Here is a 25,803-nt window from a genome sequence, read left to right on the forward strand (position 1 = left end):
GTACCCCTCCGTCACTGAGTGAGTACCCCTCCGTCCCTGAGTGAGTACCCCTCCCATCACTGAGTGAGTACCCCTCCGTCACTGAGTGAGTACCCCTCCGTCACTGAGTGAGTACCCCTCCGTCACTGAGTGAGTACCCCTCCGTCCCTGAGTGAGTACCCCTCCGTCCCTGAGTGAGTACCCCTCCGTCCCTGAGTGAGTACCCCTCCGTCCCTGAGTGAGTACCCCTCCGTCACTGAGTGAGTACCCCTCCGTCACTGAGTGAGTACCCCTCCGTCACTGAGTGAGTACCCCTCCGTCACTGAGTGAGTACCCCTCCCATCACTGAGTGAGTACCCCTCCCATCACTGAGTGAGTACCCCTCCGTCACTGAGTGAGTACCCCTCCGTCACTGAGTGAGTACCCCTCCCATCACTGAGTGAGTACCCCTCCCGTCCTCCAGTGAGTACCCGTCCCATTCTCCATTGAGACAGTGAGTACCCGTCCCATTCTCCAGTGAGACAGTGAGTACCACGTCCCATTCTCCAGTGAGACAGTGAGTACCACGTCCCATGCCAGCCCAGACACACAGGAGAGACGCGTTTACATCCACATTCAATTAGGCTTTGTATTGACCAGAAGGGGAGAGTCTTGGAGTCAGAAAGTAAAAGTCCTATTATGCATTTCTTCCGCCTGTGAACGTTCTGAACCTGGACTTCGCACCTCTTGTATTAACACAGCGGGGTGTGTTTTCCGAGGGAGAACCCGAGGGGTTTTGGGGGTGAGAATTTTCCCTAACTTCTGGAAAAGGAGGTTCTCCGAAAAGGACAGGGGAACAGCAGCCAGTCATACACAGGCTATTAATAGCATGCCAATGTGAGACTGCGATTTCAGGGAGCTCCTGGGTCATTCTAGCGGAATCTAATCCTCTAGCAGCTAGCCATGTGACCGAGTGTGCTGTGAGTGGCCACTGATCTGCGGTCACGTGACCGAGTGTGCTGTGAGTGGCCACTAATCTGCGGTCATGTGAGCGAGTGTGCTGTGAGTGGCCACTAATCTGCGGTCATGTGAGCGAGTGTGCTGTGAGTGGCCACTAATCTGCGGTCATGTGAGCGAGTGTGCTGTGAGTGGCCACTAATCTGCGGTCATGTGACCGAGTGTGTGCTCTGGGCCGGGTACATCAGCCAAAGGAACTCTGTGTTTATAGACTCACACTAAACACACATGGTCTGGACGCTTGGACAGTGGCTGTGGTCATACAGGAAAAAAGTCAGGAACCTTGAATGCTTAAAACAACATGCTGTAAACAGTCATTTATTTCTGTAAACAGTGGCTTTATTTACTATGTTTTTATTTTAGACACATTCGTTCAGTCGTAATACTTTTACATGTTTTATTGATTGACAGAATTGAATGCGTGATTTACTCAGCAGCCAGTTTTGTGCTGCGGTTCTGAAGCAGAAATGAAGCCGCTTCACTGGCCGCTTCATCGCGGGGATGCTTTTGAACGGGGGAGTGGCCTGAGACGCTCGCGCTCTCTCCGTCTCAGGGTGATGTCCACCATCCGGAAGCCTCTGAAGGTGTCTGAGGAGCGGGTGCGGATGTACGCCCAGCGCAGGAACCTCTACCTGTCGGCCGCCTTCTCCGACGCCGCCGGCGGCCGCCAGCCCGAGTCCGACCCCTACGCCTTCGTGGACGGCGACGTGGAGTTCACCTTCCGAGACAAGAAGGACAAGCAGGGCGGGGACTGGGAGGCGGGCAAAAAGCACAAGGTGGGTGGAGCCCGGACGCTGTGAGCTGTGCCCATTGGCTCGTTTTCTTAAATATGCGCCTTTTCGCCTCCTCTCTCTGTGCGGTGTGCACTTCCCAGCAGTCCTGTTTCACAGCTCAAATTACGTTTCAAATGGTTATGGGGCTGTACGTCCCATTTTAGTTAGGCCTCCAGTTTGCAGAGTTGTTGTTGAGCTGTGGAGTGTGAATTTAACAGCACGCTCTTTAAACCAGCTGCCCAATAGTGAACCCCCCACCCCGGGTCCCTCAGCACGCTCTTTAAACCAGCTGCTCAATAGTGACCCCCCCCCCTACCCCGGGTCCTTCAGCACGCTCTTTAAACCAGCTGCCCAAATTTGTGAACCCCCCCCCACCCTGGGTCCTCAGCACACTCTTAACCAGCTGCCCAATAGTGCCCCACCCTGGGTCCCTCAGCACACTCTTTAAACCAGCTGCCCAATAGTGAACCCCACCCTGGGTCCCTCAGCACACTCTTTAAACCAGCTGCCCAATAGTGAACCCACCCGGGTCCTCAGCACCTCTTTAAACCAGCTGCCCAATAGTGAACCCACCCTGGGTCCCTCAGCACACTCTTTAAACCAGCTGCCCAATAGTGAACCCACCCTGGGTCCCTCAGCACACTCTTTAAACCAGCTGCCCAATAGTGAACCCACCCCGGGTCCTTCAGCACACTCTTTAAACCAGCTGCCCGATAGTGAACCCCCCTCAGCACGCAGGGTCTTCCTGGTTACAGCTGCTGCAGCGCGGGTGTCGCTAGGCGAGGGGCGGGGCACACGCATCCCTACAGAACGGCCTGGTTTCCTCTGAGCTGTTTATCCACAGCATGAGCCCTAATGAAGGCTCAGGCTGGGGACTGTTTACCGTTCCCAGTGCCACTGTCAGCGTTTGGGTTTTAGTCCAATGGGGACAGGACCAGCTTTCTGTTCTTCTCCCTAAACAATGAAACTGCAATCGTATGTACTTAAAAGTAATTTAAGTTCTCTCACTAGCATGTTCATCAGTTTTGGTAATTAACTGTAGTTGTAGTTCTCTCAGTATCATGCTCATCAGTTTTGGTAATTAACTGTAATTGTAGTTCTTTCAGTATCATGTTCATCAGGTTTGACTTCCATTAAAGGAGCATGTTAAGATGCATAATGTGATCAGATAAATGAGTTTTGTATGAGGGGATGCTGCAGTTTCAGTTTTACCTTACCTTCGGAGAATGTTTAATGTGGAAACGGAGGACGGTGTGGGAATGTGAAACTGGGTTACTCTCACACCTCTCGACCGGCAGTGAATGTGGGAAACAGGCCGTGACGGTGATGTGATGTAATCCTAACTGACCAGCGAGCTCCCGCCAGGCTTTCTCTGCTGATGGCTGCTTTCAGCTGCTCTGCTTGCCCGTGCTGATGGCTGGATTGCTGTCGTGGAAGGGATCTGCACAGTCGCTTGTGGAGACATGCTTTTCCCCCCTCATTGCGAGCTTCTGTAGAGCAGAGTTTCTAACGGAAGCTGATTACATCCTTTGAGCCTGATGTGCCTTCTGCGGAGTTGCGCTATGCATTCTGCTCACATCCACACCACGGCCGGCAATGGCTATGGGCAGGGGTGGGCTCAGCCCACCCAAACGTGTGTCTTCGTCCCGCCCAATCAAAAGTTAAGAGAAAAATAATACATTTTTACACAACTTCTGATTGGGTGGGCAGCCTACAGCCCGCCTCCAAAGTCGCCCACTGCCCACCCCCTCTTCTCGTCGTGTTCAGGCACAGACACGCAGAGCTCAGAAACGGACCCGTCCGCCGAGCGTCTCTCCTCTCGGAGCGTGCCGAGGGGGGGGGGTGTTGCCATGACAACTATGAACTCTGATGGCTCAGATTGCACACGCGCAGGGCAAGGCAAAGCAAGTAAAAGCGCACACGCTGCTCGTGAAAAATCACGCTCAAACGCATAACCTGCTCTAACTTGAGTATGGATTGGAACAAATTAGTGTTCTAAATGTTAGTTTAACTTTAGTTAAGTTTTTGTTTATTACACTTATTTTTGTCAGGGATCATGTACAACAAGGCTAGGAAACCTAGTATATGGCTGGACCTAACACACATGATCTGGCCGACCAATGGTGTAACTTCGTAACTCGGCCGACCAATGGTGTAACTTCATCACTCGGTCACGCAGTCACAGACCGCTGTTGCGGTCCAGCCAAAAACAGTGATCTTAGAGAGAGGAGAGGAGATGCTTTGCACCAGATTTAGCTACTAGCGAATTTCCATCAGCAGTCCATTTGAGTTTGAGTTTGGATAAGACTACCGTACCGGGTGACACCAAAATGACTGTCTATAAATTTTATGTGCAGTGTTTTGTGCAGCGACTGGTTGAAACAGCTAGTTTCTCTGATGCAGTGTACTGCCGGTTGATTTAATTAGCGGTATTAATGTGACGAGAAGCGCTTTGTCATTTGAATGCATAACATGCAATCCCTCACGGCCACACCTGCCAGCACAAGTTGCACACCTATTACTTCAACCAGCCCACCCTAATATAGCAGGCTAAAACCAGCCCTGATCCCCACCATCCCTGAGAAATACTGATGTTCTATTACCCTGATTTTATCTGGGGTCACCCCCCTCCATTTTCTCCTGGAATGAACAGTTTTCCTGTAATGGCATCAGCTGAAGTGCTCTTCTGTGATGTGCCGGAAGGGAAATTATTCTTCTGTAAGCTAAACACAGGAGAAAAGACCTGCCGCAGCAAAGCCTATGGGCTGTCTCAGACGTCTGACCCACACTGACTGCTCCAGGCCCTTCAGTGTGCGTCTGTAGGAATCTGCTTGCCTTGAATAATCTCTTAATACATTAAAAAAGGAACTTGTGTTTGCAGTGGCATCAGATTCCCAGTGGCATCAGATTCCCAGCGGCATCAGATTCCCAGCGGCAGTTTTCCTCTAATTTTCTGTGTCCCCACAGCCCCCCCGAGTTCTGCCTGAGCTGTGTCCCCCCAGCCCCCCCGAGTTCTGCCTGAGCTGTGTGTGTCATTAGCATACATTTGGAGTCCATGTAGGCGGGAGTACCTGGAACTGCCTCCTGCATGCAGTCCGTAGGAATGAAACCTAACCGCCTGTTTGGTTTGTTTTCCAGGGGGATGACAGCTGCTCAGATGGTGAGGATGCCTTTCTCTCTTCACCCATTATGGCTTAGAGTCCTGGGCAGCCCACAGTTGGGCTGACGGTGGGCCCCGTGTAGGCGCTCAGGTCCTGCCCTGTGACTGCAGTTAGAGCGCAGACCTGGCTCTGCCGTCACAGTCCCTTTTAATCACTGATTAGTGTGAACAGTGTGGCAGCACTGAGGAGCTCAAGAGCCATTTGAGTAAATATCCAGATGTTTTTTTTGTAATATGTATATATATATATATATATACAATAAATTGCTTAAAGGTACTTTGTGATGTTGATAATAATGACTGATTAGGATTTTAAAATTAATTTAGAAAATTATTTTCCCCCATTAGAATATTCATGGTTAGTGAGCGTTTGGTGTGTTATTGCTGTAGGCATATTAGTGAGCATTGTGATTGGTGTCTTTTTTCTGGTAGCATATTAATGAGCATTGTGATTGGTGTCTTTTTTCTGGTAGCATATTAATGAGCATTGTGATTGGTGTGTTACTGCTGTTAGCATATTAATGAGCATTGTGATAAATGTGTTGTTGCTCTTAGTGTATTAGTGAGCATTGTGATTGGTGGTTTACTGAGGGTGTTTGTGACGTTTGTCTGTGTTCCTCCACGCCCTTCCCAGACACCCAGAATTCGACGGCCAACAACCTCAACACCTCCGGCAGCCTCATGCATGAGAACGACCTGGCTGTCTCCTTCAAGGACCTGGACAACCTCTTCAACTCAGACGAGGACGAGCTGACGGTCAGTAAACCCGCTGGACAGAGACCGCGTTACCTCACGTCCTTCCAGACGCCCAGGAATGTCGGACGGACCATACAACCTCAAACCTCCGGCACCTCATGCATGAGAACGACCTGGTGTCTCCATTACCCAGTGAACCCGTGGACAGAGACCACGATTAACCTAATGAATACCAGACACAGAACCACAGTGAACCGCTGGACAGAGACCACGATTAAACTGTAATGAATACCCCAGTAACAGAACCACAGTGAACCCTGTGGACAGAGATCATGATTAAACCATAATGAATACCCCAGCAACAGAACCACAGTGAACCCTGTGGACAGAGACCACGATTAAACCATAATGAATACCCCAGCAACAGAACCACAGTGAACCAGCTGGACAGAGACCACGGTTAAACCGTAATGAATACCCCAGTAACAGAACCACAGTGAACCGGGGGTTACCTAATGATCCAGAGAACACAGACGTAAACCGTAATGAATACCCCAGTAACAGAACCAGAGTTGAAGCTGTAGTGGCCTCGTTTGGACAGGGACGGACGGCAGATTGCAAACGTCCCAGCGACCGGGACGAAACACATTTAAACTGCGGCTCTCAAGCGGCTGAACTGCCTCTTCAGCTTTTTTTGTAGTCGAGCCGAGTGGTCGGAAGGAAACGGTAGGAACCCATACTGGTTAACCCAGGCCAGGCCCAGGCCTCCGTTAAACCGGAGCAAATATTCCAGGATTAGATGCATGCCGCAGTGAGATAAAGGGGTTGCCCTGTATTGGAGATAGACTAGTTAAACTGTAAGGGGTTGCCCTGTATTGGGGATAGACTAGTTAAACTGTAAGGAGTTGCCCTGTATTGGGGATAGACTAGTTAAACTGTAAGGAGTTGCCCTGTATTGGAGATAGACTAGTTAAACTGTAAGGAGTTGCGCCGTATTGGGGATAGACTAGTTAAAATGTAAGGGGTTGCCCTGTATTGGGGATAGACTAGTTAAACTGTAAGGGATTGCGCTGTATTGGAGATAGACTAGTTAAACTGTAAGGGGTTGCCCTGTATTGGGGATAGACTAGTTAAACTGTGTCAGGACTGTATTACTCAAACAGGACATCTGTCTGTATCAGGACCTCATTCACTCAAACAGGACGTCTGTCTGTATCAGGACCCCATTCACTCAAACAGGACGTCTGTCTGTATCAGGACCCCATTCACTCAAACGGGACGTCTGTCTGTATCAGGACCTCATTCACTCAAACAGGACGTCTGTCTGTATCAGGACCTCATTCACTCAAACAGGACGTCTGTCTGTATCAGGACCCCATTCACTCAAACAGGACGTCTGTCTGTATCGGGACGTCTGTCTATCAGAAACTCATTCACTCAAACAGGACGTCTGTCTGTATCAGGACCCCATTCACTCAAACAGGACGTCTGTCTGTATCGGGACGTCTGTCTGTATCGGGACCTCATTCACTCAATCGGGACAGGCAGCGGTGAACCCTCCCCCTTGGGCCATGCCTTTCCCGTGTAAGCAGTGAGAATGGTCCGTGTGCCGTGTGGAGTGAGACAGAAGCGGTGTTGTGAGAGGAGGTCGCTGAGCTGGCTGCCGCGATGTGTGACTGTAAGCACAGACCTGGCGTCTGTAGCGCTCCCATTGTACAAGCAAAATTGTTGTGTGCTCGCAGGGAAATTGCTTTTGGAGCACATCTACTAATTGGGATGCGCTAGTGTGCTCCTGAATTTTTCAGCTTAGGAGCACGCGTGCTCCTTGGAATAAATGTCAGTGTTAAAGCTCTGCATACTGGTTTTCTGGTTTGGTCAGCAGTCACTCTTCTGAGCCAACATACTGCTAACAACTTGTTACGGCCGCTGGCAAGCCGGTTATCTCAAAGCAGTGCACTTGTTGTGAAAGGGCAGAAAAGATCCATTCACACGGTGTTAGCCCTGAGGATGTGAATAATCCAGCCTTCTGTGTTTCACACGCGTGCTCCGCTGGGCGTGATCTACTCCAGTCCTGTCTCATCTTTTGGTGTCTGAGCTGCTGGAAAAATCATTTCTGCACGAGCTCCCGCAGGACCAGTTGAAACGGATTTGCATAGCCTGGTAGTGAGTGTTCCAGGGACATCTTGTTCCAAGAATGCACAGTGACTAATGGGTGTTCAGGATGTTCAGTCAACTGATCATTTAATAATGCTTACTTTAATTGGAAGGGAGGAAATTGTGATACAAGAAGACACACATGTATCTGTATGGTAAGTGTATGTGTTTTTTTTTCTTTTTTAAATAAGTGAAATGAACGTTATCTGTTTATGTTTGTGTTCCCCCAGCCTGGGTCCAGACGCGCGGTCAGCGGAGCTGAGGAGAAGCTGTGCAGTAAGGAAGCGAAGCTGGACCCGCTGTCCTGCATCAGTAAGACCCCCCCTTCCCCTGCCCTTCTCTCTGTGTCCGTCTCTTAAATAAGTAAGAACGTTCCTGTGCTTCTTGTGTTCCCTCACCTGTCCTCAGTAAAGCCGTCCCTGAGATGCTTCTAAAGCGTGTCTGTCTCCTTCCTTCTCAGTAAGACCCTCCCTGGCTTCTCCTGTGTCCGTCTCCTTCACACTTTCCTCAGTAAGACCTCCCTGTGCTTCTCACTGTGTCCGTCTCCTTCACACTTTCCTCAGTAACACCCCCCTGTGCTTCTCACTGTGTCTGTCTCCTTCACACTTTCATCAGTAAGACCTCCCTGTGTTTCTCACTGTGTCCGTCTCCTTCACACTTTCCTCAGTAAGACCTCCCTGTGCTTCTCACTGTGTCCGTCTCCTTCACACTTTCCTCAGTATGACCTCCCTGTGCTTCTCACTGTTCGTCTCCTTCACACTTTCCTCAGTAACACCCCCTGTGTTCTCACTGTGTCCGTCTCCTTCACTCTTTCATCAGTAAGACCTCCCTGCTTCTCTCTGTGTCCGTCTCCTTCACACTTTCCTCAGTAAGACCTCCCTGTGCTTCTCACTGTGTCCGTCTCCTTCACACTTTCCTCAGTAAGACCTCCCTGTGCTTCTCACTGTGTCTGTCTCCTTCACACTTTCCTCAGTAAGACCTCCCTGTGCTTCTCACTGTGTCCGTCTCCTTCACACTTTCCTCAGTAAGACCTCCCTGTGCTTCTCACTGTGTCCGTCTCCTTCACACTTTCCTCAGTAAGACCTCCCTGTGCTTCTCACTGTGTCCATCTCCTTCACACTTTCCTCAGTAACACCCCCCCTTTATCCCAAATAACTTCCCCTGCCGAATCATGCTTGAGCAGTTCATATCAGACATTGTCACACCTCTGGCCAGTGTAGAATTGACAGTGCACTAGGAGGAATGATCACCACATTAAAATAATGATTAAGAAGCAGTTTTGCTTGATTTTGTAATAGCATACGTTTTGCTTTCAGTGGTGTATGCAGTAGTTTGGGTCTTGTACTTCAGAAGAAGTGCTAAATTAGCTTGGCTTGTACTAGCTGCTGTATTCCTGTAGTTGTGATGTATCTTAGTGTCTTGGTGGAGGGCCCCCTGGTGGAATGTAGGTGGATTTCCCTCCCCTTCTGCTGGATCAACCACGGGAAGCAGAACTGGCAGTTGGTGGTTAACAGATGCAGTGTTTTGAAAATGGCAGATGGGGATCAGAAGTAAATTCTCCTGTCTTTGTGTGTGCATGTGTTTATGTGAATATGCTTCTTCAACTGAGAATGTGGCTTCTGTTAAATTTGACCATAGGATACTTTGTCACCAACTCTGATTAAGGAATTTTGACCAGCCTTGGCATTTTTTTTATTTGCTTTTTTTACATTTAAAAAAATAATTGTGGCCCAAAACTGCACGATTGTTTTGGTGACATTTAAATGTATTGCTTTTCTGAACCCCCTGTAGAAATGAAGAACCACAGTCTGCTCTTTCAGGGAGAGGTCTGCTCCTGAGAGAGAGGTCTGCTATTTCAGAGAGGTCTGCTCCTGAGAGAGAAGTCTGCATCTCAGAGAGAGGTCTGCTATTTCAGAGAGAGGTCTGCTCTCTCAGAGAGAGGTCTACTCGTCAGAGAGAGGTCTGCTCTCTCAGAGAGAGGTCTACTCGTCAGAGAGAGGTCTGCTTGTCAGAGAGAGGTCTGCTCTTTCAGAGAGAGGTCTGCTCTTTCAGGGAGAGGTCTGTTCTCTCAGAGAGAGGTCTGTTCTCTCAGAGAGAGGTCTGTTCTCTCAGAGAGAGGTCTGTTCTCTCAGGGAGAGGTCTGCTCTCTCAGAGAGAGGTCTGCTCCTGAGAGAGAGGTCTGTTCCTCAGGGAGAGGTCTGCTCTTTCAGAGAGAGGTCTGCTTGTCAGAGAGAGGTCTGCTCTTTCAGAGAGAGGTCTGCTCCTCAGAGAGAGTCTGCTCCTCAGAGAGAGGTCTGTTCCTCAGAGAGAGGTCTGCTCCTCAGGGAGAGGTCTGCTTGTCAGAGAGAGGTCTGCTCCTCAGGGAGAGGTCTGCTCTTTCAGAGAGAGGTCTGCTCTTTCAGAGATAGGTCTGCTCTCTCAGGGAGAGGTCTGCTTGTCAGAGAGAGGTCTGCTCCTCAGGGAGAGGTCTGCTCCTCAGGGAGAGGTCTGTTCCCTCAGGGAGAGGTCTGTTCTCTCAGGGAGAGGTCTTCTCTCTCAGAGAGAGGTCTGCTCCTCAGAGAGAGGTCTACTCGTCAGAGAGAGGTCTGCTCCTCAGAGAGAGGTCTGCTTGTCAGAGAGAGGTCTGCTCTCTCAGGGAGAGGTCTGCTCCTCAGGGAGAGTGAAAGGAGCAGCTACATTAGCACAACAGTGCATCTCTAAAGGCTAAACGCAGTGCACAGCCGCTCTGATTCTCTCCCTCGCTGCGCCCCCTGCAGGCTCGGCGGACCTCCACCAGATGTTCCCCACGCCGCCCTCGCTGGAGCAGCACATGATGGGCTTCTCCCCGATGAACGCGAGCAGCAAGGAGGGCAGCGTGCTGGACGTGGGCCCCGGCACCACGCTGCTGGACGGCCTTTCCCTGGCCGGGCACTTCAGGATCGAGGTGGAGGAGGGCTACTGCAGCCCCAGGCCCTCCGAAATCAAGGTACGGTCAGGGAGGGCCCCAAGCCCCAAACTCTCCAAAATCAAGGTATGGCCAGGGAGAGAGGAGTACGGTATGGTACGTAGAAAGCAGAGCAGTTTGAGCATCCTGAAGGGCCAGGCTGTGAGCTTGTTTTTGTTCCGTCCAGTTAGCTTAGGTTTAGTTTTCTGACCAGTTTATAAACTATTGTGGTTCACTCCTGTTCTTGAGCACAGTAAAAAAAGTAAGATACACTTGTAGTCTCTGGCTGTAGTCGGTGGTTAAATAAATGTTAGGTCAGAACATGATTGAGATAATTATGTGATTAAGAGCAGAAGCTGGCACAAAATCCTGAAACGGATCGGCCCTTATTGTGCACCCCAGAGTTTGAGCCAGTCCAGGTTTTATTAGAAGTCGAGCTGTGTGCTGTGTTGAAGCCTCCTGCTGGTAAAAACTGGCAAAAGCAGTGGAAATGGCCAAACGATCGGGCGAAATTGAATTTCACGCGCAATCAGCAATCGCCATGGGACGACGGCAAACTCACGCTTCAGTTCAGAAATGGAAGGTTGCGATTTTGCGGCTTTAATGAGCATTTCTGAGCAGATCCTGTTTGGCTGAAGCTCAGGCCTTCTCCTCCTGTCTGGCACAAACTGGCCCCGTTAGCCCCCTGAGCTGGACATTAGAGCCCCGAGCACAGCCACTGAAACCCTGTGCAGTCATGCTGTGTGGGCTTCTGAGCACAGCCACTGAAACCCTGTGCAGTCATGCTGTGTGGGCTTCTGAGCACAGCCACTGAAACCATGTGCAGTCATGCTGTGTGGGCTTCTGAGCACAGCCACTGGAACCTTGTGCAGTCATGCTGTGTGAGCTTCTGAGCACAGTCACATAAACCCTGTGCAACCATGCTGTGTGAGCTTCTGAGCACAGTCACAGAAACCCTGTGCAGTCATGCTGTGTGGGCTTCTGAGCACAGCCACTGAAACCCTGTGCAGTCATGCTGTGTGGGCTTCTGAGCACAGCCACTGAAACCCTGTGCAGTCATGCTGTGTGGGCTTCTGAGCACAGCCACTGAAACCATGTGCAGTCATGCTGTGTGGGCTTCTGAGCACAGTCACAGAAACCCTGTGCAGTCATGCTGTGTGAGCTTCTGAGCACAGTCACAGAAACCCTGTGCAGTCATGCTGTGTGGGCTTCTGAGCACAGCCACTGAAACCCTGTGCAGTCATGCTGTGTGAGCTTCTGAGCACAGTCACAGAAACCCTGTGCAGTCATGCTGTGTGGGCTTCTGAGCACAGCCACTGAAACCCTGTGCAGTCATGCTGTGTGAGCTTCTGAGCACAGTCACAGAAACCCTGTGCAGTCATGCTGTGTGGGCTTCTGAGCACAGCCACTGAAACCCTGCGCGGTCATGATGTGTGGGCTTCTGTGTAGTGACAGTCCTAAAAACTGTGAGATTTAGGAAGACATTGTTTTTTAATTAAAACCACACCGTTGCTGTGTGGCTTGTGCCGTCTAATTATGTTCAGTGTAAAAGCAGTGGAAAAGGCCATTTGCATTAATAATCGTGCCACCTCTCATACCTAGCAAGCAATTGGCCTTATCCGTATTTGTAATGATTAACTAATGCAGTTTTAACATTCAATAACTGCAGTATAAGTCACAACAGTTGATAAAAGGGTTTTATAATCAGAATAGATAATATCGAAAAGCAGGTCACCAGAGAACTGCAGTTCAGATTCCTCTGCCAACACAGGTAAAGTCTGTTAAATCTCTACAGCCAAAGGTAAATCACCACCAAAACATGACCTGGCAGTGTGGTTATTTGCCTTGGTCATGATAATTTGGGCTTTGTAAATGTGGACTTTGTGTTCACTTTTAATAAATGTTAATTTGCATGGGGGGTTGTCTGAATTGAAAGTTTGAAAATGGAAGGTACACTTCACAGGACAGTGTAGTTGAAAAACAGTGTGATTGTGCACAGCAAACAGGTACAGCGATAGACGTTACACAGAAGGTATTTTTCTTATTTTGAAAGTAATTGACATTTTATAGTGCGAGATCTAAAATTATTGACTGCATCTAGAGCTAAATTATTCTGGAGCTGTAAAGGGATTGTGTTTGGAGACATTTCATTTATCTTTTAACATGAAGGGAGAGTATTCAGAATTCCGAAATCCAAGAAAGTACAAAAGCATGAAGTGCTGGTGGCGCGGCGTTCCGTTGCCGCGGTAACTGACCCGCTGCCATGCCCCTCCCAGGACCTGTCGTTCGTGTACAAGCTGGAGACGTGCCAGGCGCTGGTGGGCTGCTCCAGGTTCGCCCCCCTGAAGATGCTGCCCAGCCAGTGCCTGCCCCCCATCAAGCTGCCCAAAGAGTGCCGGTACCAGCCCAGCTGGACCCTGGGCAAGCTGGAGCTGCTGCACCCCCTGCCCCCGTTCCACTTCCTCAGCAAGGACAGGTACGCCCCGCGCCCCTTCCTCTCACCCTGCGCCTCTTCCTCTCACCCTGCAAACAAACAAACTGAAGCAGCGCTTCGTAGGTCAGCAAAAAAAAAAGTAAAAACACAACACACTGTAATGTTGTAAACTGTTAAGTTTCAGGGAGCCAATGGAGGCCTTCTCTGCTAAGGGATTGTTTCCCTGCGCTGTGGGTTTCTCATGCTAGCCACTGGCAGGAGTTTAATGATGTGTTATGGGAACAAGAGAGTGGAATTTATTGTCCCCAGAAGTTGTTGTTGTTTTTTTTTTGGGTTCCTGTAAGTAATGCTGTGTGCGGAAAAAAAGTCTAGCATCATTATCGGGAGGTATTACCTGGCTGCGTGCGTGGTGTGTGCGTGCGTGCGTGCGTGCGTGCGTGCGTGTTGTGTGTGTGTGTGTGTGTGTGTGTGTGTGTGTGTGCGTGCGTGCGTGCGTGCGTGCGTGCGTGCGTGCGTGCGTGGTGTGTGTGTGTGTGTGCGTGCGTGTTGTGTGTGCGTGCGTGCGTGTTGTGTGTGTGTGTGTGTGTGTGTGTGTGTGTGTGTGTGTGTGCGTGTGTTTGTGTGTGTGAGCGTGTGTTTGTGTGTGTGCGTGTGTGTGTATGTTTGTGTGCATGTGTTTGTGTGTGTGTGCTTGCACGTGCATGTATGTTTGTTTGTGTGTGTGTGTGTGTGTGCGTGTGCATGTACATGTGTTCATGTGTGTGTGTGCCTGCGCGCAGGTATGTTTGTGTGTGTGTGTTCGTATGTGTGTGTACGCATGTTCGAATGTGTGTGCCTGCGCGCAGGTATGTTTGTATGTGTGTGTATGTGTGTGTGTACGCGTGTTCGAGTGTGTGTGCCTGCGCGCAGGTATGTTTGTGTGTATGTGTGTGTGTACGCGTGTTCGAGTGTGTGTGCCTGCGCGCAGGTGTGTGTGTGTACGCGTGTTTGAGTGTGTGTGCCTGTGCGCAGGTGTGTTTGTGTGTGTATGTGTGTGTGTGTGTACGCGTGTTCGAGTGTGTGTGCCTGTGCGCAGGTGTGTTTGTGTGTGTATGTGTGTGTGTACGCGTGTTCGAGTGTGTGTGCCTGCGCGCAGGTGTGTTTGTGTGTGTATGTGTGTGTACGCGTGTTTGAGTGTGTGTGCCTGCGCGCAGGTGTGTTTGTGTGTGTATGGGCCTGCATTGTGTTGGGGTAAAGGCAGGGGTCCCCAGTCTTATCCAGAAAGGGCCGGTGTGGGTGCAGGCTTCTGTCTCAACCAAGCAGTAACACACCTGATTCTGCTAATTGAGTTTCTCAGCAAAGACTCCAAAGGCCAAAGGGCCAAAGGCTGCAGCCAGACCAGCTCTCTGCTGAGGCCTTTCAGATGCTTAACAACTCTCCCTTCCTCCCTCTGCCTCTCCCTGTCACAGTAACATCCCGAGTGTGGGCAGTGTGATGGATCAGGACTACACGTACACCCCTCAGACCCACACCCCCTTCATGTGCAACAGCGCCCCCTCCAGCAACAGCGGGCCGGGCATCCTGCCCTCCCCGGCCACGCCCCGCTTCTCTGCGCCCACCCCGCGGACCCCGCGCACGCCCCGGGGCCCCTCCAGCGCGCAGGGCTCCGTGAAGCACGAGAACTCGGACCTGTACTCGCCCGCCTCCACCCCCTCCACCTGCCGGCCCCTGGACTCGGTGGAGCCGGCGACCGTGGCCCCCGTCCCGGAGGCGCACAGCCTGTACGTCAACCTCATCCTGTCCGAGTCGGTCCTGAACCTGTTCAGGGACTGCAGCTTCGACAGCTGCTGCGTGTGCGTCTGCAACATGAACATCAAGGGCGCCGACGTGGGCGTCTACGTCAGCGACCCCAGCGGCGAGACGCAGTACTCCTGCACCTGCGGCTTCAGCGCCGTGGTCAACCGCCGCTACGGCAACGGCTCGGGCCTCTTCCTGGAGGACGAGCTGGACGTGGTGGGGCGGGGCTCGGACGCGGGCCGGGAGGCGGAGAGGCGCTTCGAGGCCCGGCGGCAGGCCGCGCTCCACCGGGCCGGCGTCCCCCACGAGCTGGTCCTCCTGCTGCAGGACCAGTGCACCAGCCCCTTCCCCCCCGCGTGGGGCCTGGAGCCCCCGGCCCCCGCGCCGGCCCCGCCCTGCGCGCGCCTGGAGGAGAGGGACCGCCACAGCGACTGCTACCTGGCCCTGGAGCACGGGCGCCAGTTCATGGACAACATGTCCGGGGGCAAGGTGGACGAGCTGCTGGTGCGGAGCAGCGGCCTGCACCCCTGGGCCACGAGCAGTGGTGAGATGAGCGCTCTCGTGCCGTGCCGATGTGTGTTTAACCCATTTTCACCCCTGCTTATGCGTTACAGTTCCACTCAGATAGATGTACTTATTTGGCACAGTGCGGTTTTGAAGACGAATGGTTTTTTTTTCTTTTACTTTTGTGACTGTTCTGATTTTATGTAATGGACGCTGCAAAACAAATTGCCTCTCTGAGGACATTAAAGCTTTCTAATCTAATCTAATCTGGTTGTGTATATTCCACCAATGGTCACTCAGAGGTTGATAGTTACTTTTAGTCCTGAGCTTATTCTAGTGCTTCTTGTTTGCATTGTTGTTGAATTTTGAGTTTTAATGATCATTTCCTGTACTTTCTGCTGCTCAAGCACTTTGCGCTGTTAGTCTTGTTGGGTAAGAGCAGCCCATGAAACTGGCTGCTCGTCATCATCTTTAGTAAGAGTGGTCCATGTTGATGTGGGTTGTTTTGGTGTTGTTGTCTGTGTTGATGTGTGTTGTGTTGGTGCTGTGCTGGTCTATGTTGATGTGTGTTGTGTTGGTGCTGTTGTCCGTGTTGATGTGGTCTGTGTTGATGTGTGTTGTGTTGGTGCTGTGGTCCGTGTTGATGTGGGTTGTGTTGATGTGTGTTGTGTTGGTGCTGTTGTCCGTGTTGATGTGGGTGGTGTTGGTGCTGTGGTGGTCTGTGTTGATGAGGGTTGTGTTGAGCCTGTGGTCCGTGTTGATGTGGGTTGTGTTGATGCTGTGGTCCATGTTGACGTGGGTTGTGTTGGTGCTGTGGTCCGTGTTGGTGTGGGTTGTGTTGGTGCTGTGGTGGTCCGTGTTGTTGTGGGTTGTGTTGGTGCTGTGGTCCATGTTGATGTTGGTTGTGTCGATGTGTGTTGTTTTAGTGCTGTGGTCCATGTTGATATGGGTTGTGTTGGTGCTGTGGTCCGTGTTGATGTGGGTGGTGTTGATGCTGTGGCCCGTGTTGGTGTGGGTTGTGTTGGTGCTGTGGTCCGTGTTGATGTGTGTTGTGTTGGTGCTGTGGTCCGTGTTGATGTGTGTTGTGTTGGTGCTGTGGTCTGTGTTGATGTGTGTTGTGTTGGTGCTGTAGTCCGTGTTGATGTGGTCTGTGTTGGTGCTGTGGTCCGTGTTGATGTGTGTGGTGTTGATGCTGTGGTGGTCTGTGTTGATGTGGGTTGTGTTGGTGCTGTGGTCTGTGTTGATGAGGGTTGAGTTGGTGCTGTAGTCTGTGTTGATGTGGGTTGTGTTGGTGCTGTGGTCCGTGTTGGTGTGGGTTGGGTTGGGTTGGGTTGGGTTGGGTTGTCCAGCATCAATGGTAGGATCAGCTTTGTTAGCGGGAGCAGTCCATGCTGATTGTGGCTGTTGGTGCGGGTTGTGTTAGGGTTAGGGTTAGGGTTAGCGGGAGCAGTCCTTGCTGATTGTGGCTGTTGGTGCGGTCTGCCTGTTGATCACAGGTTATGCACTAAAATGCAGCTCTCCTCTCCTCCCACTCTCCTCTCCTCTTCCCTCCGCTTCTTTCTCCTCCTCAGCAGTGGACATGAGCACGCTCTTCTCTCAGGACGTCCTGCGCATGCTGCTCTCCTTGCAGCCGGTTCTACAGGATGCCATCCAGAAGAAGAGGACGGTGCGCTCGTGGGGCGTGCAGGGACCCCTCACCTGGCAGCAGTTCCATAAGATGGCAGGAAGGGGCTCCTACGGTACGTAGCAGAGAGACACCCTCCTAAAGTGGTCCCATTTGCAGAACCTTCTTTCCTGAGAGAGACCCTCCTAAAGTGGTCCCATCCCAGAACCTTCTTTCCTGAGAGAGACCCTTCTACAGAGGTGTCATCACAGAACCTTCTTTCCTTAAAGAGACCCTTTATGAGATTTCCAATCAAAGAAATTTCTTTCTTGAAACAGACCCTTCTAAAGAAGTTCCTTCACAGAACGTACTTGCTGAAATGCACCTTTCTGGAGAGTTTCCAGTACATGACTCTTCTTCAGCCAGAGCTGGGAGTCCAGGCTGATCTTTCAGCAGTTTGTGTTCCCAGCAGGGTTATGGAGATAAACTGGCCTTTCTTAATTCATTTTATATTGCAGTACCTAGATTCATGAAAATTGTACGTTTGCTGTGAAATTACTCAAGGCTTTAGGTATGTACAGTTGAGGCCTAAAGTTTAGATACTCCTAGGCTAAAGATATTCAAACTTGGTTTTTCCCAACTCATATTTCATGTTACCATGCATTTCTTTTGGAAGGTCAGTTAGAGTATCTACTTTGTTCACATCAGTGGTAATTTTAAAACAATCCACTAGAGGCTGATTTATTTCAGCTTTAATTCACTATATCAGAATTCCAGTGGGTCAAAAGTTTACTTACACCAAGTTGACTGTCTCTTTAAACAGTCTGGAAGATTCCAGAAATTGATGTAGAAGCTTCTGATTGGCCAGTTGTCATAATTAGGAGTTAATTGGGAGTTCATTGGTATCTGTGGCTGTATTTAAGGGCCTGCCATTAGAGCTGCTGACATATGTAATTATTAAATAAACATATTTGAATCTATTTCAGTCTAATAAAAACATAATAAACTTAAATGAAATGTGGCTCCAACACATACAACTTGGGGACGTTTGAATAAGAGCATGAAGCTGAAGATGCATTTCACCTGGGGAAGATTTTAGATTTTTTCATTTATTTATCCAAGCTAATGCAAATCAAACATACAAGTGGTGCTTCAACAAAGGGTCTGTGTTAATGTGGAGAACAACAAATGGGAGAAAAAACAACTGAACATGTAAGCTTTACATTCTGTAGTGTTTATGTCATTGGGAGTTCATAGCATACAGTAGTTCATAATGAAGATAAGGGGTGGTGGAAAACATTTTTTCTTTATTTGAAACTTGATTTGATTGTTTCTTCACCTCAGTTTTATAAAAGCCTGTTATGGCTATATAACGTAAAGGTCATTGTTAAACACTGCTTTAAAAAGAAGATTACTTGTTAAACTGGACTATTATTGATGTCATTGTCAAACCATGACTATAATTTTTTAAAATCTCAACAGTAGCAGTGCCAGTGATTTTAATGGTAAAAATCTGGACTTTTTAGCACTTTATTTAGCTTCCGAATTAAACCCAACTCGCATCCTGTTTACCCCACGCTACTTCCCCTCCCCACTCCCCTCCCTCCCTCTCTGCTCCCTCCCCCTCGATCCCCCTCCCTCCCTCTCTACTTCCCTCCCCCCTCGATCCCTCCCCCTTCTCTCTGGCCCCCTCCCTCTCTGCTCCCCTCCCCCCTCGATCCCTCCCCCCTCCCTCTCTGCTCCCCTCCCCCCTCGATCCCTCCCCCCCTCCCTCTCGTCCCCTCCCACGCCGATCCCTCCCCCCCTCCCTCTCTGCTCCCCCCCCCCCATCCCTCCCCCCTCCATCTCTGCTCCCTCCCCCCTCGACCTCCCATCCCCCCTCCTTCTGCTCCCCTCCCCCCTCGTCCCTCCCCCCTCCCTCTCTGCTCCCTCCACGCGATCCCTCCCCTCCTCCATTCTGCTCCCCCACGCCAATCCCTCCCCTCCTCCCATCTTCTGCTCCCCTCCCCCCTCGATCCCTCCCCGCTCCTCTCTGCTCCCCTCCCCTCGATCCCTCCCCCCTCCCTCTCTGCTCCCCTCCCACGCACGATCCCTCCCCCCTCCCTCTCTGCTCCCCTCCCCCCTCGTATGCCTCCCCCCTCCTCTCTCTGCTCCCTCCCCCCTCGATCCCTCCCCCTCATCTCTGCTCCCTCGCTCCCTGCCCCCGGCAGATGAGGCGAGCCCTGCCCGTCCACTCTCTGGTGGGGTACAGTACGACTTTGTGTGCTTCCCTGGCCTGCCCCAGTGCTCTCTGCCCTTCGGCTAGAGGGCACGTGGCGTCTCTGTGGTGTCCGAGGATCGAGCCCGCTCACGGCCGACCTTTTAGGGACCTGGCCGCCATGTATGAGGTGAGCACAGACTCCCTGTGCTTCTGTCTTGGTGTATGAGGTGAGCACGCTCCCTGTGCTTCTCTGTGTGTATGAGGTGAGCACAGACTCCCTGTGCTTCTGTCTCTGGTGTATGAGGTGAGCACGGCTCCTGTGCTTGTCTCTGTGTGTATGAGGTGAGCACAGACTCCCTGTGCTTCTGTCTCTGTGTGTATGAGGTGAGCACAGACTCCCTGTGCTTCTGTCTCTGCGTGTATGAGGTGAGCACTGGCTCCCTGTGCTGTCTCTGTGTGTATGAGGTGAGCACAGACTCCCTGTGCTTCTGTCTCTGTGTGTATGAGGTGAGCACAGACTCCCTGTGCTTCTGTCTCTGTGTGTATGAGGTGAGCACAGACTCCCTGTGCTTCTGTCTCTGTGTGTATGAGGTGAGCACAGACTCCCTGTGCTCTCTGTGTGTATGAGGTGAGCACAGACTCCCTGTGCTTCTGTCTCTGTGTGTATGAGGTGAGCACAGGCTCCCTGTGCTTCTGTCTCTGTGTGTATGAGGTGAGCACAGACTCCCTGTGCTTCTGTGTCTGTGTGTATGAGGTGAGCACAGGCTCCCTGTGCTTCTGTCTCTGTGTGTATGAGGTGAGCACAGGCTCCCTGTGCTTCTGTGTCTGTGTGTATGAGGTGAGCACAAACTCCCTGTGCTTCTGTGTGTGTGTGTATGAGGTGAGCACAGGCTCCCTGTGCTGTCTCTGTGTGTATGAGGTGAGCACAGACTCCCTGTGCTTCTGTTCTGTGTGTATGAGGTGAGCACAGGCTCCTGTGCTTCTGTCTCTGTGTGTATGAGGGTGAGCCAGTCCTGGGGCTTCTGTGCTGTGTGAGAGGAGCACAGGCTTGGCTCTGTTGCTGTGTGAGAGGTCAAGGACTGCCGTGCTTCTCTCTGTGTATAGTGCACAGCTCGCTGGCTTGTCGGTGGGAGCACCGGCCCTCTCCATAGGCACACGGACGGCATTGTGCTGGGTGGGTGAGCAAGCCCATGGCCAGTCCAGCGTGGCACAGCACCCCGTGCTTCTGTCTCTGTGTGTATGAGGTGAGCACAGACTCCAGTGCTCTCTGTGTGTATGAGGTGAGCACAGACTCCCTGTGAGCGACTGGCTCCTGAGGGCGGCCGGCGACGGCAGCGACGCCCTGGCCAAGCTCAAGCTCTACGCCCAAGTCCTCCGCCACCACCTGGGTGAGTCCGCCTGCTGGCTGCATTTATGAAGCACTTTCTTCTTACTGAGGTCCAGGAAGGCAGGCCTTTCATTCACTCAGTCGTGCGTTTTGTGTACCTCATTGTCCATCGTTACTAGAACTTCTTTGTCTGTTTACTGTGTTTTGTTAGCTGTTTTTGAAATAGAGGGAAACTGGTCAGAAGCGGCTTGTTAGCGTAAATCCTCTTTCTCTTCCGCCTTGCAGCCCCGTACCTTGCTACACAGTCATTGGACAGCTCTTTGCTCAGTCAGTCCAACCCCTCCACCGCCTCCAGCCAGTCGCCATCCGCGCAGCCGCCAAGCTCCGCCTCCTCGGCGGGGTCTCAGTGCACTGCGACCTCTGGAGGCTCCGCCCATTCAGTAAGCGCCGACGGCAGCGTCGCCGCCCCGCTGGCCAATGGCAGCGGCCCTCCCTCGTCCTCCCTGCCCCCCGCGGGCGGCTCCTTCGCCCCGTACGGAAGCGCGGGCAGCAGTGCCCAGAGTGGCCCGCCCGGGCAGACCCCGGCGCCCACGGAACCTCCTGAGAGGTACGCCCGCACCCCCTACTACAGTCACAGTAAACACTCCTGTCCAAGGCCTCCTAACTGCCGCACTCAAAGTATGTAGGAAACACACTGCCTAAGTTTCAATGCGCATTTTTAGTACATAATGGCGGTATGCAAAAAAAATCATTATTTTCCAGCGATACTGCGCAAGTGTGATAAGAAGTCCCTGCCTCTTCCGCTTTATTTATGTGCCTCTTTCCTCTGAGGGACCTCCTGAAAAGTGTGGTTTACTTCGTGAAACGTGCGCTCCGGAATGCTCCAAATGAGTGCTTTGGTATTAGATGGTACAAGTATATCACCCGGGGATATGAAGTACACTAAATTTAGAGAAAATGATGCATACTTAACAACTTTCTCATGTAGTGCACTCAACTTATATACACGATAGTAGGCAAGTGTGCTGTTTTGGACACGGCCCTAGTTTGTGTAGTGGAATGAACTGGAGTCCTGGATGTTTTTGTGCGATTCTCAAATGTTCGGTCCTCCCCAGCACGATGGAGCGAGAGAAGGTGGGCGTGCCCACGGACGGCGACTCCCACGCCGTGGCCTACCCCCCCGCCATCGTGCTGTACCTGGTGGACCCCTTCTCCTACGAGGAGGCAGAGGGCGCAGGGGCCTCCAGCGTGTGGACGCTGGGCCTACTGCGCTGCTACGTGGAGATGCTGCAGCTTCTGCCCCCGCACATCAGGAACGCCGTGTGTGTGCAGGTAGGGGTGTGTGTGCGTGCAGGTAGGGGGTGTGTGTGCAGGTAGGGGTGTGTGTGCGTGCAGGTAGGGGGTGTGTGTGCAGGTAGGGTGTGTGTGTGTGTGTGGCAGGTAGGGGTGTGTGTGTGTGTGTGTGTGTGTGTGTGCAGGTAGGGGTGTGTGTGTGCAGGTGGGTGTGTGTGTGCAGGTAGGGGTGTGTGTGTGCAGGTAGGGGTGTGTGGGAAGGAAGGACGGGGCTGTGTGTGTGCAGGTAGGGGGTGTGTGCAGGTAGGGGGGTGTGTGTGTGCAGGTAGGGGTGTGTGTGGGCAGGTAGGGGTGTGTGTGGCAGGAAGGAGGGTGTGTGTCCCGGTAGGGGTGTGTGTGTGTGTGTTGTGTGCAGGTAGGGGTGTGTGTGTGCAGGTAGGGGTGTGTGTGTGCAGGTAGGGTGTGTGTGTGCAGGTAGGGGGTGTGTGTGTCAGGTAGGGGGTGTGGGTGTGTGGGCAGGTAGGGGGCTGTGTGTGCAGATAGGGGGTGTGTGTGCAGGTAGGGGTGTGTGTGTGCAGGTAGGGGTGTGTGTGTGCAGGTAGGGTGTGTGTGCAGGTAGGGGGTGTGTGGCAGGTAGGGGGCTGTGTGTGCAGGTAGGGCGTGTGTGTGTCGGTAGGTGTGTGGGCAGGTAGGGTGTGTGTGTGCAGGTAGGGGGCTGTGTGTGCAGGTAGGGGGTGTGTGTGCAGGTAGGGGGCTGTGTGTGTGCAGGTAGGGGCTGTGTGTGTGTGCAGGTAGGGGTGTGTGTGTGTGCAGGTAGGGGCTGTGTGTGTGCAGGTAGGGGCTGTGTGTGTGTGCAGGTAGGGGGTGTGTGTGTGCAGGTAGGGGCTGTGTGTGCAGGTAGGGGTGTGTGTGTGCAGGTAGGGGCTGTGTGTGCGGTAGGGGTGTGTGTGTGCAGGTAGGGGCTGTGTGTGTGCAGGTAGGGGCTGTGTGTGTGCAGGTAGGGGGCTGTGTGTGTGCAGGTAGGGGTGTGTGTGTGCAGGTAGGGGGCTGTGTGTGCAGGTAGGGGCTGTGTGTGTGCAGGTAGGGGGCTGTGTGTGTGCAGTAGGGGCTGTGTGTGTGCAGGTAGGGGCTGTGTGTGTGCAGGTAGGGGTGTGTGTGTGCAGGTAGGGTGTGTGTGTGCAGGTAGGGGGCTGTGTGTGTGCAGGTAGGGGCTGTGTGTGTGCAGGTAGGGGCTGTGTGTGTGCAGGTAGGGGCTGTGTGTGTGCAGGTAGGGGTGTGTGTGTGCAGGTAGGGGTGTGTGTGTGCAGGTAGGGGCTGTTGTATGCAGGTAGGGGCTGTGTGGTGTGTGCAGGTAGGGGGTGTGTGTGTGCAGGTAGGGGTGTGTGTGCAGGTAGGGGGCTGTGTGTGTGTGCAGGTAGGGGGTGTGTGGGCAGGTAGGGGGCTGTGTGTGCAGGTAGGGGCTGTGTGTGTGCAGGTAGGGGGTGTGTGGGCAGGTAGGGGGCTGTGTGTGCAGGTAGGGGCTGTGTGTGTGCAGGTAGGGGGTGTGTGGGCAGGTAGGGGGCTGTGTGTGCAGGTAGGGGGTGTGTGTGTGCAGGTAGGGGGTGTGTGTGCAGGTAGGGGGCTGTGTGTGTGTGCAGGTAGGGGGTGTGTGTGTGCAGGTAGGGGGTGTGCGTGTGCAGGTAGGGGGTGTGTGTGTGCAGGTAGGGAGCTGTGTGTGCAGGTAGGGGGCTGTGTGTGCAGGTAGGGGGCTGTGTGTGTGTGTGCAGGTAGGGGGCTGTGTGTGTGCAGGTAGGGAGCTGTGTGTGCAGGTAGGGAGCTGTGTGTGCAGGTAGGGGGCTGTGTGTGCAGGTAGGGGGTGTATGTTTGCAGATAGGGGGCAGATAGGGGGCGCTCTGTGCTTGGCTGCCCAACCCTGTTTCTGGTGTTCCACTTTCCTGTAGGTTTTCATCTCAACCCTAATTTAGCACACCTGATTCTACTCATTAGCAGCTCAAAGAAAACTTGAGCTGTTGAATGGGGTGTGCTTCGTAAAGGGCCTGACAGATACAAAGCGTCAGACGCTCGCGTCAGCAAACGCACCCATTGCTTTCAACGGCTGTTGACAAACTAACTGGAGGCGTCAAGTTGGCGCGTCAAAACCTTTCGGAGCTCGGCTCTATTTTCGTTGTGTCGACGCGGGGCACAGACCACCAAAATACACCGTGTATATGGCACCCCGCCATCGATGAGAAGGAAAAAGCTAATCTGACGCTTCAAGTTCTCCCGCCTTCGATGTGAGCAAGTGGCCTCACTCGACGCACGTCGTCGACGCTTTCTGTCTGTCAGGCGCTTTAGGGCTGAAGGCGAACGTAGGTCCCCCCGGAACCGGATTGGGCAGCCCCGGTTTTGAGCGTTGGCTGTACCAGACGTTTGATTGGTTTCCGTGTGCCTCTGCTAGATAATTCCGTGCCAGTATCTGCTGCAGCCCGTGCGGAGCGAGGAGCGCCACGTCTACGCCCAGCACCTCAAGTCCCTGGCCTTCTCCGTCTTCTCCCAGTGCCGACGGCCTCTGCCCACCTCCACCAACGTCAAAACGCTGACGGGCTTCGGCCCAGGCCTGGCGCTCGACAGCGCCCTCCGGAGTCCGGAGGTAGGCAGACGGCCCGAACCCTGCTGTAGCTGGTCTGGATTATGAGCTGTTAAACCTGCCTTGCCCTTGGTCGCAGAAGGAGGCAGTGCATTGTGGAGTGCTGTTTTTGGAGCCTTGTTTTCTGCGTTGTGGGCCGGATGACCGTCCCTTCTCCCTGGGTCCCGGGTTTTGATTCTGGTTTCTGCCGAACTGGCGACTGGGCGAAGGTGTGCGGGCCCCGGGGGCAGCGCGCGTGGGGTTTCCCCTCTGACCCTGAGCCCCGCTCTCTTTCAGAGGCCCGAGAGTCTGCGCCTCTACACGCCGCCCTTCATCCTGGCGCCCGTCAAGGACAAGCAGACGGAGCTGGGCGAGACCTTCGGCGAGGCCTCCCAGAAGTACAACGTGCTCTTCGTGGGCTACTGCCTGTCCCACGACCAGCGGTGGCTCCTGGCCACCTGCACCGACCTGTACGGAGAGCTCCTGGAGACCTGCATCATCAGCATCGACGTGCCCAACAGGTTTGTGCCCCAATCAACCAGTCAGTACATCAGAAAGACTGGTGCACTTCCCAGGATGCATTGCATTATGTTTAATTGCATTCATTTGCCAGACGCTTTTATCCAAAGCAACGTAGAATAAGTGCATACCAAAGATCATTGAATCTACTGCAGAACACAGGTCTGATAAGGTACAATACTCATTAAGTATCAGTATCAGTTAAAGTTGAGGCCAAAAGTTTACATATACTTAGGCTAAAGATATTCAAACTCAGTTTTTCACAACTCCGCACATTTCATGTTACCATACATTTCTTTTGGCAAATCAGTTAAGGCACCTACTTTGTTCACATCAGAGGTAATTTTAAAACAATCGATTAGAGACAGATTTATTTCAGCTTTAATTCACTATATCAGAATTTCAGTGGGTCAAAACTTTACATACAGCAAGTTGACTGTCTGTATTTAAGGGCCTACCTTTAGAGCCACTGCCTTTTTGCCCTTGATACCATGGGAAAATCCAGGCATCTCAGGCAAGACTTGTGGACCTCCACAAGTCCGGTTCCTCCTTAGGAGCAATTTCCAAACAACTAAAGGTACCACAAGCATCTGTACAAACAATTTTATGAAAATATAAAAATCTTGGGACCACACAGACGCTACATTGTTCAGGAGGGAGGCACAAATTAACTCTAGGGCTGAATGAACTTTGGTCTGAAAGGTTCAACTGAACCCCAAGACAACTACAAAGGAACTGGTGAAGGAGTTGGAGGCATCAGGTACCAAAATGTCTACATCCACCATTTAGAGAATCCTACATCGCCATGGCCTGAAAGGCTGTCGCGTAAAGAAGAAGCCCCTACTCCAAGACCAGCTTAAA

The 25,803-nt window shown here is 52.2% G+C and overlaps 1 protein-coding gene across 1 annotated transcript in view; it reads left to right on the forward strand.

Annotated features, from left to right (window-relative positions):
- The window catches only part of LOC135236710 (mediator of RNA polymerase II transcription subunit 13-like), an 86,003-nt gene that overhangs the window by 38,955 nt on the left and 21,245 nt on the right, over positions 1-25,803 (forward strand). The window contains exons 10-23 of the mRNA XM_064303207.1: positions 1,529-1,751; positions 4,887-4,908; positions 5,543-5,664; positions 7,989-8,070; positions 10,515-10,723; positions 12,958-13,157; positions 14,564-15,435; positions 16,967-17,141; positions 19,283-19,385; positions 20,484-20,586; positions 20,811-21,132; positions 21,641-21,857; positions 24,256-24,447; positions 24,721-24,944. Coding sequence (XP_064159277.1) covers positions 1,529-1,751; positions 4,887-4,908; positions 5,543-5,664; positions 7,989-8,070; positions 10,515-10,723; positions 12,958-13,157; positions 14,564-15,435; positions 16,967-17,141; positions 19,283-19,385; positions 20,484-20,586; positions 20,811-21,132; positions 21,641-21,857; positions 24,256-24,447; positions 24,721-24,944 — 3,066 coding nt within the window. The remainder of the gene's footprint in view (positions 1-1,528; positions 1,752-4,886; positions 4,909-5,542; positions 5,665-7,988; positions 8,071-10,514; positions 10,724-12,957; positions 13,158-14,563; positions 15,436-16,966; positions 17,142-19,282; positions 19,386-20,483; positions 20,587-20,810; positions 21,133-21,640; positions 21,858-24,255; positions 24,448-24,720; positions 24,945-25,803) is intronic.

Source organism: Anguilla rostrata, chromosome 12, assembly GCF_018555375.3.
Source record: "Anguilla rostrata isolate EN2019 chromosome 12, ASM1855537v3, whole genome shotgun sequence".
Lineage (NCBI taxonomy): Eukaryota > Metazoa > Chordata > Actinopteri > Anguilliformes > Anguillidae > Anguilla > Anguilla rostrata.